Source organism: Strix uralensis, chromosome 2 (assembly GCF_047716275.1).
Source record: "Strix uralensis isolate ZFMK-TIS-50842 chromosome 2, bStrUra1, whole genome shotgun sequence".
Classification (NCBI taxonomy): Eukaryota; Metazoa; Chordata; class Aves; order Strigiformes; family Strigidae; genus Strix; species Strix uralensis.
This window is the reverse complement of record NC_133973.1, coordinates 53,607,853-53,625,479: the sequence shown is the minus strand read 5'-3', so window position 1 is coordinate 53,625,479 and position 17,627 is coordinate 53,607,853. Positions and strand designations below refer to the sequence as shown.

General features: G+C 38.5%; 1 protein-coding gene across 4 annotated transcripts in view; it reads left to right on the top strand.

Annotated features, from left to right (window-relative positions):
* The window catches only part of GLRA2 (glycine receptor alpha 2), a 130,460-nt gene that overhangs the window by 89,808 nt on the left and 23,025 nt on the right, over window positions 1-17,627 (top strand). For 2 of the 4 annotated variants that reach the window (XM_074858751.1, XM_074858752.1), the window contains exons 8-9: window positions 11,338-11,487; window positions 13,373-13,492. In XM_074858751.1, the coding sequence (XP_074714852.1) occupies window positions 11,338-11,487; window positions 13,373-13,492 (270 nt within the window). The remainder of the gene's footprint in view (window positions 1-11,337; window positions 11,488-13,372; window positions 13,493-17,627) is intronic. The other 2 variants (XM_074858753.1, XM_074858754.1) reach the window with 1 other exon arrangement.

Sequence of the window (17,627 nt, the reverse complement as noted above, 5' to 3'; positions counted from 1 at the left end):
TCTGCTTATTAATATTCAGACCAATAATTTCTTTCTATGTACATTTTCACCTTTGCCATATACTATTATTCCCATTGTACATCCTCTTTCAATTCTGCATTTCCTTAAGTGCTTTACTGTACATGAAATATGACTCACTCACACTTACAATTGGAATTGGGCCATGTTATCTTTCCTGAGCCTATGTTTTCTTCAATGTCAGCTTTGGGATTTTTTTTAGTGATATTTTTATTTTTGGTTCAAAAATCCTTTTTTTTTTCCCCAAAGATAGAAAGAGAATAATTTGATGGACTACACATACAGATCTATTTGTTGCACCATTATTGTTAGTTTCATATTGCTTAAATTTTCGACAAATAAAGCATTTTTTTCCCTTCCAGTTTCATCAGATGAAAGTAGCAATTCAGAATACAGAGCCAGAGGAAACATTAAGAATGATGAATAGCTCAGGAGTAGTAAGAAACTGATCAAGTAACAGACAAGAAAGAAGCATAGGGGGATACTGAGTAACGTAATGAACCATCCCATTCTCAGTTGGTTTAGTCTGATGATTTAGTATTGGTAAGGTAATTTTCTCTGACCAAAGGATTCATGTGATTTACCCATCTCTAATCTAGAGAGACCGACAGTCATAAAAATAAACAAAAGCCTTTTCCCACCAAATTACGTTGCTGGAAGACCTAAGAAATCCAGAATTTAGGAGTATAATCTTAGGGAAGAATTTGAAAATCAATTCTATTCACAAACAGCAGAGACAAAGAGTGAAAGAAAAAAAGGCATATTGCCCTAGGCATCCTTTTTCTAATTTTAGGTTTTTGTTGTTTGGTTCAGTGAATTGGATCACTTTTAATGGTTCACTTAGTTGTGACTACAATAGGAAATAGAGCACAGAGAGGATGTTGTAGAATGTTCTGCAGTCACCTGAGATTTAACACAATTTTCATGCAATCCAATGGAAAAATAACACCTAAAAAAGTATGTATAGTTGCAAATGTTCTTGGTATTGATCACAGTAGCTACACTGCCATCGGCCAGTTCTGTGAGTCTTACTTGCTTTACATGAAAGGAAGAGATTTGTTCCTATTGCTACAAAAATAAAATCCTGACTTGTTATTTGATAACAGTCATGTACTGGGTCAGTTAACTCTTCAAAGGTCAAAGAGTAATGCAATTTGGTGCAATTCTTCCTAACTGGGTGGCAGAGGTAATAACTGCATCTGGCATGGCTGTGGCTGAGCTGAATGAAGATTACTTTTCACCTGAGGTGACCGAGTCACTTTTGGATCTACAGAGGAAATGGAAAGGGTTTGTTGAATCTGAGTTAATGCTCTGTTTGAAAAAAAAAAAAAACCAAAACCAAAAAACCAAAAACCAAACAAAAACCGTTTCAAAAAACTGTAATCACTGCAGAAAAGCTGGTATTTTAGAAGTAGGCACTCTGGCTGTACTCAGATAGAGACCACATTGATTTCTTATTTCAAATGAATCATAGATATAAATGGTCCTTTGGTAAGTATCAGCATTTTACTCTGTTTATGAATTTAATGACATTGTTTCAAAATCATGACACTGGTTCTTGTTAGCAATCATATAATCATGGTGTTGTGACTCCTCTAATCTTCCTCAGTTTTTTCTTGGTGATTTTTTTTTTATCCAAGCCCTCATACACTGAAGAAATTACACTTAAAGTCCAAGTAGTCAAGTGGGCATTCAAGGACATTAAAGAAATATTATCTGTTGATTTCACTAGGAAGGGACAGAAATTTCTGTTGTGAATGAGACCCGAGACTGACAATGTCATCCAGCTATCAAGGCTGCCCATATGCATATTTGTCTGTATCTTAATGCAGCCACATATAATTCTCAATTTGCACTGATCTCAGCTGGATATGGGGGTGTTTCTGTGTGATAAATGTCTTTCAATTACTTAACAATAAGAAGCTGCTTCCTTGTAGCAGGGACATCAATCCTTATTTGTCACCTTCATAAACTGATCACCATGACTCCACCAATCTGTTGATTATTTTCTTTGGTCCATACACAAGCACTGTCACAAATATTGGTATTATTTATTTTATTTCTGCCAACATGAGCTTGCTGTCCTGCCTTGCTTTATTCACAAGCCAAACCTGAAGGATTAATTGGTGAGGCACTGAGATGCTGTTGTAACCTTTGGGGAGTCTGTGTGCACAGAGTACTAGTTTTTTTTGCAGAGGCAAGAGGATTGTTTTTTCCTTTGACTGTAGAAAGCCTTATTGGAAGTCTGGTTGGTTTTAAAGGAAAAAAGAAAAAGACAGTCAAATGTTTGTGAGCTCTTATTTAAGACCAGTTTCTTGAAGACAGAATAAGACAAAACATACAAAATGGGACCAAGGGAAAGAGCAGAGATGTACAGAATATTAGTGGTGAGAAGCCAGTGCTTGATGTTGCAGGTCTCTTTGTGAGACAGCTCAAGAACAAACTGTGGGTCTTACTGGCTTGTCTGAGATCTGACAAAACCATACAACCTCTGACTATGACATTGGGGTGGGGTTGGGTTAGCTGCCTCTTAGTCTGCAACACTACTGTAGAGCATATTTTTGTTGGCCAGTGAAACCAGACTCTTTTTACCAAGAGGGCAGAGAGACACAACCAGGCTGGAGAGTGACAAGAACCACAATTTTCTGTTTCCACATAGTGTTGAGGATGTGGCTGAGCTGATAGGAGTGGTGGTGTTCCTGGCCTGTTCTTGCCCAGTGTATTTCAGGGTTGGGGCACTGAGAAAAGTCAGCAGTGCCCTGGTGGATGCCAAAGTCCTAATTAATGATGAACAGAGGAATTTGCATTTTTTTCCCTCTCTCTCTTTCATAGTTTTGTTTCTCTCCAAAATCTGTTTCCGCAGTGGGCTGAAAAGAGACAATTAGACAGAAATAACTAGTCCCTTTATTATTTGGTTCATCCATGCATTTGAACTTCACACACTCTGATGCGGATCTGCTCAGTCCTAGTTCCAGTCTGCCCTTGTTTACAAAGCATGAACTCAACACAGTTCTTGGGGAGGGCCACCAGACCCTCCTGTTTCCAAATAGTTCAGCATTTCCCTTCTGTACCTTCTTTTTAACTGTTTCTGTAACGGTCTGAGCTAGACTTGAGCTCCTGGCCTAGATATAAGAGACATTTCCACTTTATTGTCATCTTAGTGAAAAGTGATACAACACACAGTTGAACACATGTTTGCAAAAATGCGCTTTTGACCCTGATTTCAATTTCAATTAGTGTTACTTCATTCCCAGTGGCAGAGGTCAGCCTGTCCCTCTATTACCAATGTATAATAAAATCACCCAGTTTGCTCCCAAGCTGAGCACCAGCACCATTACCTGTCCAAAGCACAAGCCTTTGTTTTCTCAGCTGTAATCTGCTTGGTTAGAAAAACTGCCTTAAACTATTGCTCAGATTTTATTTTTTTAATGTCTGAAAAATAGTCATACTATTTTCAAGGAAGTCAAGGGCTTCTGAAGTGGAAATGGTACATCTTGTCTAGACTTCCTGTACAGAAAGAATGAATTGTCAGGAATGGGAAATACAAGGCAACGACACCATATGATTGCACAAAATGACACATGATGAATATGCCAATACTTCATATGCCCTTGGGAAGGAAAAACAAGCAGTCTTGGCTTCACCAATCTGATAACTGATTCTGTATTTACGGGATTACTTTTTTCAAAGGTGGAAATATGCTGTTTGAGAAGAAAGATCATAAAGTGTGAATAGACACAGCCCATGCTAAAAAGAAATTATTGCTTCTCTAGAATGGCTTTCTTTTTCCTGGAACACAAGTTTACTTTTTTTATAATGTGTCATATAGAATATAGTTACATAATTTAAAGAAATATCAGTCTCTGGTGCACTGTTAGTGTTCTGTGATCCCTTTTTCATGTCCCAGAGGATGTATTATAACACAGTCCTGCGTCATCTGAATCAGGGGTTAGCCATGTGTTGAGAGGTTCACAAAGTGTTGGATAATACCTGCAGTTTATTGGGACCCAGCCCCACTCTGAAGGTGGGGAGCATCTTGCTCACTCTCTTCAGCGGGAGTAAGATCGAACTGGCACAGCAGTAGCAATCACCAGTCACAGACCAGTACTGTATCTGTGGCATCTTGGACTAGCTGGCACAACAAAAATAGCTATTAGCCATATTAGTGAATTATGTTGCACACAAGTGATCACCTCTTCTGGCCCCTGCCTGGAGGCCTCTCTCTGAGCATCTTTGTAAATACCTTAACTCCCTGATCATCTTCAAAGACTTGAAGAAAATTTTCCTTCATCTTTGAAGGAAAAACAAACCATAAATGGTTTCCACACTTTTCCTGGCTTGAATGCAGTCAACATTTAGTTTTGCATCAGCAGTGGGTGGGAGGTTTAGCATCTCATGACTTGGCAGAACCAGCAATAGAAATGGAGCAAAAAAATTTGGATGAATATCTTATTGATTGAAGAAGGCAATTTTGGGTGACTGGAACAACTTGTGAGTCCATGCTGTTAGGTGGATACTTGGTGGAATCTGAATAATGGAGGGAGGGTGGAAGAGTTTGTTTCAGCATTTTTAAATTAAATATTTCTTGTTTGTTTCTTGGTTTGTTTTGAAAATTGTTCACATTTCATTTAAAAATGGAAGTTGAAGTAGATGTTTTGGAAAAAAAGAAAAAAGAGTTGAACAAAAGTTTTTTGGTCAATTAAAAAAATAGAGTTTCATAAAATAACTGGAAAAAGTGTGTTTCATATTCACCAAATATTGTAATTTTTTCATTCATCCAACAAACAAAGCAAAACAGTTATGTCATCATCTTGGAACAGGCATTTTATTCTGAGGGTAGTAGCTTGGTTCCCAAGTGGGATATGTGGGACCTGTTTTTAACCCCATTTCACCTCAAAAGAAAAGTAGGTCACCAGCCAGGCTGGTTGTCTTCCCAAGCCACCTAGCAACACAGTAAATGAGCTGATGAAGGACACCTAAAACTTCCACAGGACTCATTCAATGATGAATCATCTCTGTCAAAATCTGCCCCATACTATGAACGCTTGTTTTCTAGGAACAGAACAGTACCTCTTATAGCTTGACCTTTTCCTTTGCAAAGTACATTATGGAAAGAATATGGACATTAAAGTCTTGAAGAGGCAAACAAACATTTACCAGAGTCTGGAAGATGAAAGTTTTCATTCTCATTCTCTCCCCTACAGAAGCAGACCCCCTTTGAGAACAGGTCCCAAAGCCAGCTGTGATGGACAATTGCTTTACTTGCCCTGAACACTTCATGAAGGTTTCCTTACCAACAGATCAATCCCATTAATTTTAAACTTGGTGGAATCTAAACCACTTTCTGGTCTATGCCGTATTGTCCACTAAGCTAAAAAGTCTTGTTGACCTGACCCGTCAAGGTATTGCACAGTGACTATGACCCTTTAAAACTGCATGGTGTGAAGGATAATTAACTGGTAACTGTTGCAACAATGGGATGGGGAAAGTAATTTGCATTTTCTGATATGAATTTTTTTTAAAATGATGATATTTTGTGGGGGTGAAACACTTGGATGAAAAGAAAGATCCAGAGTAAGAGTAGGACAAAAAGAAAATACTTTCCTTGTACTAGCAACTGACAGCATGTTCTCCATTCAGAAACTTCTCTGCCTGGAAACTGTGATGAAGTCAGAACTGATGCTTTCAGTGTCAGCTATATAAAGCTGATATTCAAGAAAGAGCTATCAATTTCTTTATGAATTCAAGATTTGACCAAAAAAAATCCAGTAAGTTTTATGATAAGAGAATTTCATGTAAGTGTTTTGGTATTAAAAAATAAAGTGAAATTTAATGCAACATCAATGCCTTGTACTAGAAGGAAGTTTTACATAACTTTTGTTTCAGTTTTGATTTAAAATATTACTTTGTTCTATTTCCACATTTCCAGTCTGAAAAATTCTCTGAAACTTTTTTCTGCAAAAGATTCTTTTAATGTATAGGAGAAGTTAATTTCAAATTGTAACATTTCACAGTAGCTGAAAATTTTCTTCTTTAAAAAAATCTTGCCTAGAATTTGGTATTTTGCAAAAGTAGAGGTTTGGGTCTTCATGTCAAAAGTCAAAGATATTTTTTCATGAGATTCTATCAACCAAAATAAGTGGAGATATGGTTTTTAACACAGGCTGAACACCTTGCACTGCATATTGAAGTTATTTTCACAATGCAAAACTCCAGGAGAGAATGGATGTGTCTTTATTTCCATTTTACACCTATTCATCAGAATCAGAGAATTAAAGCAGTTGCCTGGAGTCTCATGAGGCTCGCACTGTAGCAGAAATAGAGCTCACATTAGGGTTGATTCACAAATGTCAACAAATGACAGCTGCTTAGCTGCAAGACCTATGACCGTGTTTTTCCCCAGCTTCTCTCCATGAAAGCGTGTTTCATTCTGGTGGTGACACAGGGCGATATGCCGAAAGGTACCCAGAAGCTGTGAGAGAGTCACAGTGCTAAAATAAAAAGAGCTGGAAAAGCAGAAGATTTAATCTCTGCAAGGCCTTCATGAACAGTTTAATCCTTCTTGGACTTTCATTTCCAGGAACTTCACTGGGGTCATTGATGCTACAGCAGTGTTGTACAGAGCATAAACTGATCATGTATTTACATAGTGGACATGGCCAAATAACAAATGAGGAAAAATTTCAAGGGAAAGGAGTTGCTTTGTCACATTTACTATGCTTAGTCTTATCATACTTGGCTCTTGGTGCAGAGAGCTCTCACTGAAAATGTTCCCTCATTAGCGGGCCCTAAAACATTTACAGAGCATCTGAATTATTGATATAATTTATGGTTTTATTGGTAGGAGCCATTAAATCCCCTCCACCCCGAACAACATTAGAGAGGAAGCTCTGCAACATGCAATAAAAAATGGAGCAGCTAGTTGAATAAAGAAAAGGGTAAGAAAATCTTGTGCTTTCTGAACATAATAATGCTGAAGAAGGCAGAGTTTTCAAATATCCTCTTCTAAAAGTACTGAAAAGTAAATTGACCCAGTGTGCTGTCAGGGTTTCAGGCTTTTCAGAGGAATTTTTACAAGGTCTACCTTTGAAAAAAACCAATCACCACTAATTTTTCATTTTATACTTGGTAGCTTGATAATGTCAACTCTGAATTTGTAGTGTCACTGTAGACCTTGCATTCTGTCCAAGTGAAATTATGGGAAAGGTGGCAAATGCTCAGCTAGCAGTCTCTATTACATAGACTCATGTGAGGTAACTTCCGATATTCTGCTCTGTTCTGTTTAGCATTACATCAAGATACTGGCTAACACAGATGATTCACAGGCTTTATCTAACCAAAGTTGGCATATATCAAGCAGACATATATACCTGAAATAGGCATCCAATACTCCAGTCTTGGTTAAAAATGAGAGACTGGCACTTTTAGGGTACAGTTCGTTAGACTATAGTATAGATATCTACCTTCCACTTAGATGTATTTTGTCCTAGAAATGCTTATTTCTTACCATTAATTTAAAAAAACCCACATGTACTTAACATGTTTTAAGTTAGGTGAGACAGAATCTTCTCAAAAAAAATCAGGGTTTATACCGTCCTACATGTACACAGTAGTGACTATGGAGCATGGAGCATGGACCTGGTAGTTAAGGAAGCTGGAGATACAGTATTGTTTGATGAGTCCTTACCAAAACAGATGAGGTAAGCCTTTTATTTGAGCAAACATGATTTTTCATGTTATATTATGATCTGGGAAAAAAAACCCTGGTTTTGAGTTTGATGGAAGAACCTCCCAAAGCAATGAACGTGTCTATGATATCATGAAGTACCCGGTTTTTGCAGACCCCAGCTCCTATGAGTGTGTCACTCAGCAATATTTTTAACTGAAAATTAGATGTGGAAGGTTCCTTGTACAGTGTAAAGGAGAAATAAAAACCTAGGAATAAGATGCACACTAGAGTCTGCTGATTAGTTTCCTGTGGAGATAAATGAGAAATGGCTGAGGAGCTCCTAGAAAAAGGCATTTCATTGACATGAGAGATATCACAATAAGAAGCCACAGCATCCAGTAAGCAAGTGGTTATAGCACTCACCTGGAATTTGAAGATCAAATTCACATCCTTTCTGTGCTCATCTCACTGAAGAAATTGTTCAAGCACCATGAAATACTCTATGATAGGGCCTTCCCAATCCCTGCATGTGTTTGGGACACAGAGACAGAGAGTGACTTCATATTCCACTGCTTAAGATTTACATGTAGGAAGGGGAGACTTTCCAGTCCCCAAGCCAATGTATTTTTAAGTGTTTCCATACAAGGTGGAGCTGCTTCATCAGGGGTGGTTGAGAGAGGTCCCCTTCAGATCAGTCTGTGATCTGGTAGATGTGACTATTTCCTAGTTGAAGGAAGACACAGGGGAAGACACAGGTTAGTCAGCTAAAGCAGAGACCCTAAAATCCACTGAAACTTTGCTTTGTGCATGCTTTTGATACCAAAGTGCTGATCTACAATCTGGGCACTCACTTTAGGACTTCTTTGGAAACATATACCAGGTGAGGCCCTACTAGGCTTGGTGTAATGGATCCATGTCATTTTCCATGCATAGGGTTGGCTAGAAAAAAGTCTGGTTTCTGAAAATTGCATGAGTTTTCAGACCTCTAGCAGAACAATTCTGTACATACTGGGGATACATAGATAAAATTACATAAAGAGATTTGAAAACAAAGGGATCGACTTTCACTCATTGCAGAACTTTTCCATTTATTTATTTTTAAGGTGTTGTTGGAAGCAATTTCTTTCTGTTTTTTCGTTTAAAGCTGTGCCATGGTATGGCAATAGGTAAACAATAAAACAAGCTACGCACCTGCCAAGTGTATTGTGGGCCTCCAATTCCAGCCCTGCAGGCTGGAGTTAAAATAATCCAGCTGGCTCAGCAACTGTGTGGATGCCATTTACGGCAGCACTATGTAAGTGGCAGGAAGGCTAACTCAGGGCTTCCTTTATTATTTTGCCCTCCCTGCTTTAAGCCCACTAGGACAGGATTTGCACAGTCAGAAATGCTGATTCTTGTGGCTTCAGCTCCCTGCATTGTGCTGTCTCTGGCAGCACAGTCCAGCTGTTTATGCATGTCTAATACATCTCCTAAGGGCATTTGTAAAGGAAAACAAGCTGCCCCTTCAAGGAAGGTAACAAACAATCCAAACTCAGCTGCATTTTACACAAATTACAGTGACTTGATTCCTACTGCGCCTCAGCCTGTGGCACAGAGTGTCTGGGATGTTGTTGAGTTTTCATCGGGTTTCACAGCTGCTCAGTAAAGATGGAACTTGTAAAATTTTTTATGTGTGGGGGAGACAAATGCATACATGCTGTGTATCTAATTGAAAGGCACAGATTCACAGTGTCACCTTAACCTGCTAAATCCTCCTCTCCCATCTCAGCCTATGCATGTTGTATTGTGGGCATGGCAATATGGGGCTGCACTATAGCCTCAGCTACTGAAATGTATGTTCCCATGATGCAGGCTGAATAACAGTACTTGGTTCCTCTAAAATGTCCTTCTCAGTGTTCAGAATCTGCAGGATGGAGCTCTGTATCCTTTCTACCATACTTTAAATGCCAGTTCCTCTGCTCATATTGCTTGCTGGAGCACATAGTGCAGTATATTCTGTTTGACATTAACAAAAAATGTTCTACAGACTTTGAAAAGTGAAGCTATTTAAGCACATGGTAAATAGGAGCAAAATCTACTGAAACAGGTGGGCTTCCCTTCATCATGAAATGATAGCCATGACCATAAGAGCAAGGTCATTTTGAACAGTGTGTGCAAAGGGTAGAGGTGGAGTTTTCTACAGTGGAGATTGGGTCTCCTGAACATTCAAGTGTTAGATGCACAACACATCGTTTTCTGCTCTCTTTTCAGACCACTGTATGTTTTGACTGCATTGAAACGTTTGGCCTTCAGGGTATTATTCAGATGTTAAATATCTTTGATTGTAATTTTCCAGGGTTTAGGTACGATCCATTTTGCTTATCTTGATTCAGTTGTATGGTGGTGGGTGCCATCTGAGGTGACCTTGGGTATCTAAGACATCTCCAGAGGACTGGTTAGTATGATACTGGAAATTCGTGCTCTGCTGGATTAGCAAATGGAGGCTACATACCTAATGTGGCACTATGCAATGCTTTTATTTAGACTACTGAGTGAAACCCCATGTGTCTATGCTTAGAAGGTGGTTCTAAGCCCCACTTTATAGACATGAAGATGAAGAAGCACTATTTGGGTGTTATTAATCTCATCCTAGAGAAGACATCTAAACCAGATCAAATGCATTGTATCCTAGAAATGCCTGTTCTTCTTCATTCCTTGATTTATTTATATCAAAGTAGTTTAGGCAGTTAGCTCACATGTACGCTGTAGACATTAAAAGTCAGATGATTTTAATTCCACCCTGGATGTAATACCTGATAAACAAAAGAGACAACCTGCTGTTGCCTAATCACAAGATCTCTGCTTAAAAACTGCAAGACTACAAAGAAAAGCAGAGACCAAATACAGCTATGGAGGACAATGTACCTTTGATATGCATGGTGTGTGGCTCATTAATTGGATACTGTTTGGCCCAGTGTGGGTAGTAAGATAAAAATCTTGTGACATTGCAGTGCTGTAATATATCTGATTTTACTGTGGATCAGTCAATTCAAATCAGGATCGGCTTTTACTATAATAGAGACATCTGGTATTTGGGTATTTGTAGTAGATATTATCTATGAAGATTTCTTTTGCTTATAGAGTTGTTGGATAAAGGTCAAGCAACTAGGATCAAATATTCAATTAGTAAAGTCATATCAATCTACAGGATACATTACCCTGAGTTTACTTTGAGGTTATGGATACCAAACATAGCTAATCAATCAATATGGTAATTAGTTCATAAAAGATGAAAAAGGTGATAACTATGAACTTTCTAGAGTTGTTTTTCAATAGGTATTGTATCATGCCCTGCATTCATATTCTTTCTGATAAACTGTGATTGTGACTATAAGAGCACTTTTATTTTGTTAGATTAAACTTGATTCTTTTCCTAAAGGTGGTAGCTCATAATTTGTGTATCCTTTGTGAACATGCATTTCCATTAATAGCTGGATTATTTATTTGTTATAACCGATAAACCAATAAAGCAAAACACAAACCAAGAAAACCCCCACCTCATTGAGCAACTGGAATTCTGCTGAGCAGAAATGTGCTTATTTTTTCAGGCCAATATCTTCAGCTTATGAAGAAGTTTGAAATATAACATGCTGTGCCCTATTTCTTTCTAGGTCTCCTATGTAAAAGCTATTGACATCTGGATGGCCGTGTGCCTTCTCTTTGTCTTTGCTGCATTACTGGAATATGCAGCAGTCAACTTTGTTTCACGGCAGCACAAGGAGTTTCTGAGGCTTCGAAGAAGGCAAAGAAGACAAAACAAGGTACAGCTTCTCTTTACTTGGGGTGACTGATTCTGCCCTGACAGCATGCTGATGTGCAGTTGATTTCTCACCTCAGTTCTTCTTGCCCTTGCAGGAGACTCTCATTCTAAAGTTTCCTTTTGAGTAATTTACTCCTTGATAAAGAGCTGACAACTGGCCTCTGGGTTTATTTGCAGTTTATGAAGTTATTGATAAATGTCAATCGATTGGTCACTGATTCCAAGAATTTTATTCCCTTCTTGCAATTGCTGAGGCAGCTGTACCTTCACAAATATTGTGCTACTATGTGGCACCCACCACATATAGTGGATAAGGAACTGTTGGAAGCAATGATATAGATAGAGGACTGATATTATTTCCTTGACATCACTCAGATGTGCTGACATCAGCACATCCCCGAGTCCTGTCTTTTCTACTGCTACCCTAGCTAGTCATGCCAAAATGGGAGATTCCTTAGGGTAACCCATTATAGAGCAATCAGCAGTTCTGCCCTGACTTTTAAACCACCAGAAACTAGTGTCTTTCCCAACTGAAACCAGAAAACATGGCCACTTTAAAAAAAAAAAAAAAAAAGAAGGATTAGAAGAATTTTCTCTCTAGATTCTTCTATTTCACAGTTTGTTACTGATACAAACTTCAAATTTTTGACAAAGGGCCTATTTGTGAGTATCATTATCACATTTTATACCAGTGACTGAAATATAGTAGAGAGGCTTGGTTTTCACCTAGATGTCAGTCTAGAAATATTTTCAGGAAGTCTGTCCACATTTCCTAATTGTTTTCTTTGGTAAATGGAAAGACAAGAATAGACATTAAATTGAATTTTAGTCCAGTTATGATCATTCCCACAGCTATAAAGTCTTCATTCTTCCTGTATCTATGTCACTGGTTTTCAGTATCAGTAGAAACATTTAGGTTTACACTGTGCATATGCATTTGCTAGGTGAAGTAAACATTTGCTTGAGCTGCACGAGTGCTTCAAGCCATAAATAATGGTTTCCTTTACAAAAGGGATGACAACAGTGGCACAGGGCATTTGTGTTTTGACAGGTCTGTCTAATAAGTGTTCTGTAGCTGATGTAATATTTGATGGATGCTCTGGGAAGCAATCCAGTGCTGTTGTCTGGTTTAATATTATTGTCAGGTGAATTGAGATTCCTGTTAGATTACAGGAGAGAGCAGAAATGTTTTCCTGTCTTCAGGTACGCATGACAGATGCACTGCTACTAGAAGCCTTTGTTTCCAAAACCAGCATGGCAGCAGCAGAAGCTGCTGTATGGAGTCTGTAATTTCAGTTTTGGATACAATGTCTTCTTTAGAGATGAACAATTAGGCAAGAAGCTACCATTGGTAAGTAACAGTATCCAGTGGCATCACTCAAAAATTAGGAGGTTTTGGTCCATGGAAGTGGTCATTCATCTGCTGTGGGAATGATTATTCCGGTGAATATTACAAGAAGGTTATTTAAAACCAAATCACCAGAAGACCTGTGTTTATTCTAAGCCAGTTGGTAGATGGATTCTTTGCAAAATGGGTAATGCCCTAATTAAATACAAGGAAATATTCTGCTGGAGTAAGAGACACCTATCCATTTGCACAGGCTTGCTCTCACTTTTCCTATGAATCTGGTTGCATGAATTTTAAAATAGGCAATAATGTTACTAAGGCCGTCTCTTTAGGATATGTTTTCTGCATTTCTTTACTTGAGTTTGTCTCTCAAAATTTTCTCAGTTTATTTTGCCTTGAAAGTGATTCATGTTGTTTTGCATGATGGTTGTCTCTAACTGAGCCATTCTTTTCTTTGCGTGTTGTGTATGTGTGTTGTGTTACCACTGTGCTATTCTCATTCTTGCTGCTGCTATCTATGCTGACACTCTGGGGACAGGCACAGACTATGACTGTTGGGAATGAAAGCGTCGAGTCCGTGCGGCGCATGAATGGCTTGCGGAGCAAAGAGTCATCAGCTTACGGGACAGTGAATCAGATCGTCTATTCAAGTTTGAGGGTAAAACTGTAGTGAGAAAGAGAAAGCAAGAGAGAGTTTTAGTATGTGCAATGATGTCATAAATCAGCAAAATGGATGATTTTGATGTCATCACTAGTAGGCTCTTGTATTCTCTTTGTTAAATGTCCCCACAAAATACACAGCACTGTCCACAGCATGAACAGCAGTTTCACGTTGTACATTCTTGTGGCCCATCCTTATGCTTGCTTTTTTCCATGGTTGGCTTGTGCCACCCCCATTCCAAACTTCCCAGAGAAAATGCATATATATTGGGTAGCCTGGTCCTGTATAAATATAGGGTGAATGGAGGGGATAAGAGCATAGGAAATGACTTGAGACAGTAAATCCCACATTGTGTTATCTTTCAGATGAGTATATTCCAACAAAATTTGGTATGTATAATGAAATGCATTTTTATTGGTATGGTATTTATTCCTGAACCATCAACTTGCAGTTTTCCTTCTTGTGATGTCCTGAGTCCTGCTTAGTGGAGTATGAATAGCTATGAATGAAAAAATGTATGGCATTGGTTTCTTTTTATTTGCTTGGAGAAGAGCCATGGGTCTGAAATGTTTTACACAGTAAAATCAGGGGTGAGTTGTGGAGGTAATAAAATCAGTGATAGAAAGAGAAATAAACTTAGTGTGCACCTCACTGCTTGGTACTGGTGACGAGAAATTAAATGTATTCATCCAAATAAAATGGGACCAAGATTTAAATCTTTCAGGACCTGATTTCCCAGAACAAAAACATTACTTGAACAGCTTTTGAGCTGTAATGGGCCTCTGACTTTGATCAAGTTCTGTAAAGTTATGTGATTATAAGATGCAGATGATTTCAGTGGATTTAGTAGCTTTGAAAATCAAAGCAAAAACCAGAGTTAACATTACACAGCAAAATTAGAATAGAGCATTTGCAATGCAATAAATTATTCAATTTCAGAGCTACAATCTCAAACTAGATTTACTGCTTTAGTAGAAGAGAGCCTTCACTTCTGGATACTTTCTATTGTAGAAATAATCATATTTACATGTATACAAAACTGAACATAAAAAAAAATTCAGGGTCTTTCTAGAAGATATGACCATTATTACTATGCTGCCACTGGAAAACTGATGCCATACAACTACAAAACCAGTCCAAGTCAGTAGTCAGTGTTGCATGTCACAAAGTGCTAGTAGTCTAGCTAAGGTTCTTGTAAGGCCTGGTTATCCTCTCTCTCAGGAAAGCTTGCAGAAACCTCTCTTCTACTTTTGAATCTTGTGTATTACATATACAGCCAGAGCAGTACACAGAGGGGCCATGTCACTGCAGTACTCTTCCTGCAGACCCCTAAGAGCAAGCTGCACTGGCGTTGATTTCCCCTGGAGAACTCCCACCACTGAAGTGATGTGCACTTGAGAGGTGAACAGAAGAGACATACCAAGACAGAGGTTTCTGGAGCAATGCTATCATAGCTGCAGCTCAGTACTTTTCTGCTCAAGAGAAGGACATTTATGTGCAGAGGAGAACATAGCAACATAGCCTGTGGTGCCACAAGAAGCCTCACAAGCAGGTAACTCCACTTGCTGAGGTATTGCTCACTGAACCAAGGGTTTATGGTGAATGCAAATCTAGAAGTCATAGTCAAGAGGAGACAGTGTAGAAGAGGGGTGATTGAATATTTATACTGCATCACTCAGTGCTAATATGGGGAGATAAAAAATAGGCACTAAATCATGTCTGACCAGGATTCCTGGATTTAGCAGCTACATCTACAAAACAAGAAAAATACTGTTCTCAGTTTTGTAAGCCTTTGTCACTGCTTTTGTTATTGCTTCTGCTGGGTCTTGTTCTTCTTGGTGCTGCAACCCTCAGAGCATTGCATTAAAGCACAAGACACCTTAAGAGACCATCAGATCTCTTAAGCCAAAGATCAGACTGGTTAATTCTTCTCTAGGAAAGTCTGGGTTGTATTGTTGATTGTCCAGAAATTGTATTTACAGCTGAACCATTGACCTGTCATTGCATTAGAAAAGATTGCACTATCAGAACCTGTTGCCATCTTCTATACAGAATAAATCCCTATATCCTCAGGTAATCAGTACTTCAACCTGTCTGCCTTCCCCATGCAGTTTCTGTTGGAAGAAACATTCAATGCTTGTACAAAAGATTTGTGTAGTCTTCCTGGTCACAGTGAAATACACCCATCAGCAGCAATACTTCACTGCTGAGAGAAATGGTTGCCTATTTACTGTATATCATAATACTACTTTTTTCATAGAGTACAGGCTGCAGAAGCCATGAGTCTGATGGTACTGAGGATGTAGTAGTTTCATTACATTAAAATCTAAATTTGCATAGTGCTAGATCACCTGAAAGAAAATAACTTCTTTTTAAAATATGATTTGTAATAATCAAATAAGATTTGCTTATTTTTCAAAATGATGGGTTTCCAGGGAATCAGAACAACTCTGTTTACACAGGTTCAATCATCCCTTTTTGAAAACAGTAATTATTATGTTATATGATCAGTAGTCAAAATGAGTCACAGTATACTAGTATTCATACCATCATCTCAAAGATGATTTCCTAAACTATATGCGTGATGGTTACCACTGTGACCAAGAACAGGGGTTAAGTTTGGGACTGTTAGTGTTAAAAGCAATACTTTATAGCTTAAATGAAAAACTGTGCAGCTGGAGGCTGTGACAGACTTTAATCCCATGTGCAGGGAACACAGAGCAATACAAATAACAATGCTGCAGCCAAGGGGGTTCACATGCATGCAGATTAACAAAGGGAGGCACAAATGGTGTCTTCAACTGAAAGAGCTGGGACTGAGACTAAGTGATTACAGCAGCAAAGGATAATTCCACCAAGCAATGATGGCAGCTTCAGAGAACTGTTGGTGTCTGGATGGAGCTGTGGTGGCAAGGCAGGTACCCCAAGTGCCCAAAGTCACTGAGACTGTCAAGATAATATAGTATTTCCATCTTTAAAAAGAAGAGGTATGCATTAACACCGATTTTCAGAGGCTATCTCTGAAATACTTCCATCAGACCCCCCCAAACAATTTTCCAAGATTTTCTAGATTTACCCATTGAAAAACATCAGTACCTTCAGCCTGACTTTGCCTTTAAAACACTTGGTACTACTGTCCCCAGTGGAAATTTTTGCCCACTAGCACCCACGTGCACCGCACTCAGCGGCATGACGTTCACGCTTCGTGTTATGTAAGGTGCCGCATCATGTGAATAATGGAAGTGCTCAAGGAAAGCCCTTTTTGCTGAGCTATTTTTGGTGCTCACCAAGTGAGCTCAAGCACACGAATTTCATTGTGAAAAATAGGAATCTGAGTCTGAATGACTTTCTCTCTCTCGTATCTTGCATACTTAATAGATTAAAGAGCATGTAGCTTCTGCTGTAGATAAACACCCTCAAGATATTGTGGTTACTTTTATTTCTCCAGGTCGATTGTATTAGCTCTTTAATGTAACTGTGCAGAAAAAATCCTGTAGAAGATAAATACTCCAAAATGATCATTTAGCTTGAAGTTATTATAGTCCTGCATATGACTGCAGAGAACCAGTTAAATAATAGACATAATACATTTCAACATGTTGCCATATCACCTTGTGACTTCATCTGAATGTCCTTGTCTGTCTTTTTATTGTGAGCATGAATAGAATAGGAATGGCCCTACTTAGCATCAGTGAAAGTACCTTTACTGTGTATTAAATGGACTTACTACAGTGAGTTTAAACATTTAAACAAAAGTATCATCTCAAACTAGAAAAACATCTTGATATGAATCCTTGGTCTAGCTCTAGGCATAAGTCTAAAGAGAGGCGGGAGTCCCCAAAGAAAGAGTAACCTGTAGGAAAAGAAGCAGTTTAGCCATGGGGGTGGTATCCAAGCAATGGATCAAAAAAATCCAGTAAGAGCAGTCTGTGCAGGCGGACAGACTAAGCTTACTGGAAATGCAGAGTTTCCAGTGAAAAGAAAACACAGACAAAGAAACAGTGGAAGAGATAAATTATTTTTTATAAGGGCCTGTATACAAGTGTCATGAAAAGTGAAATGGAAGCTTTTCCTTCCCTTATTGGAGGAGGGAATGTAAAAAACCTCAAAACAGGTATCTGTGTTTCATGTT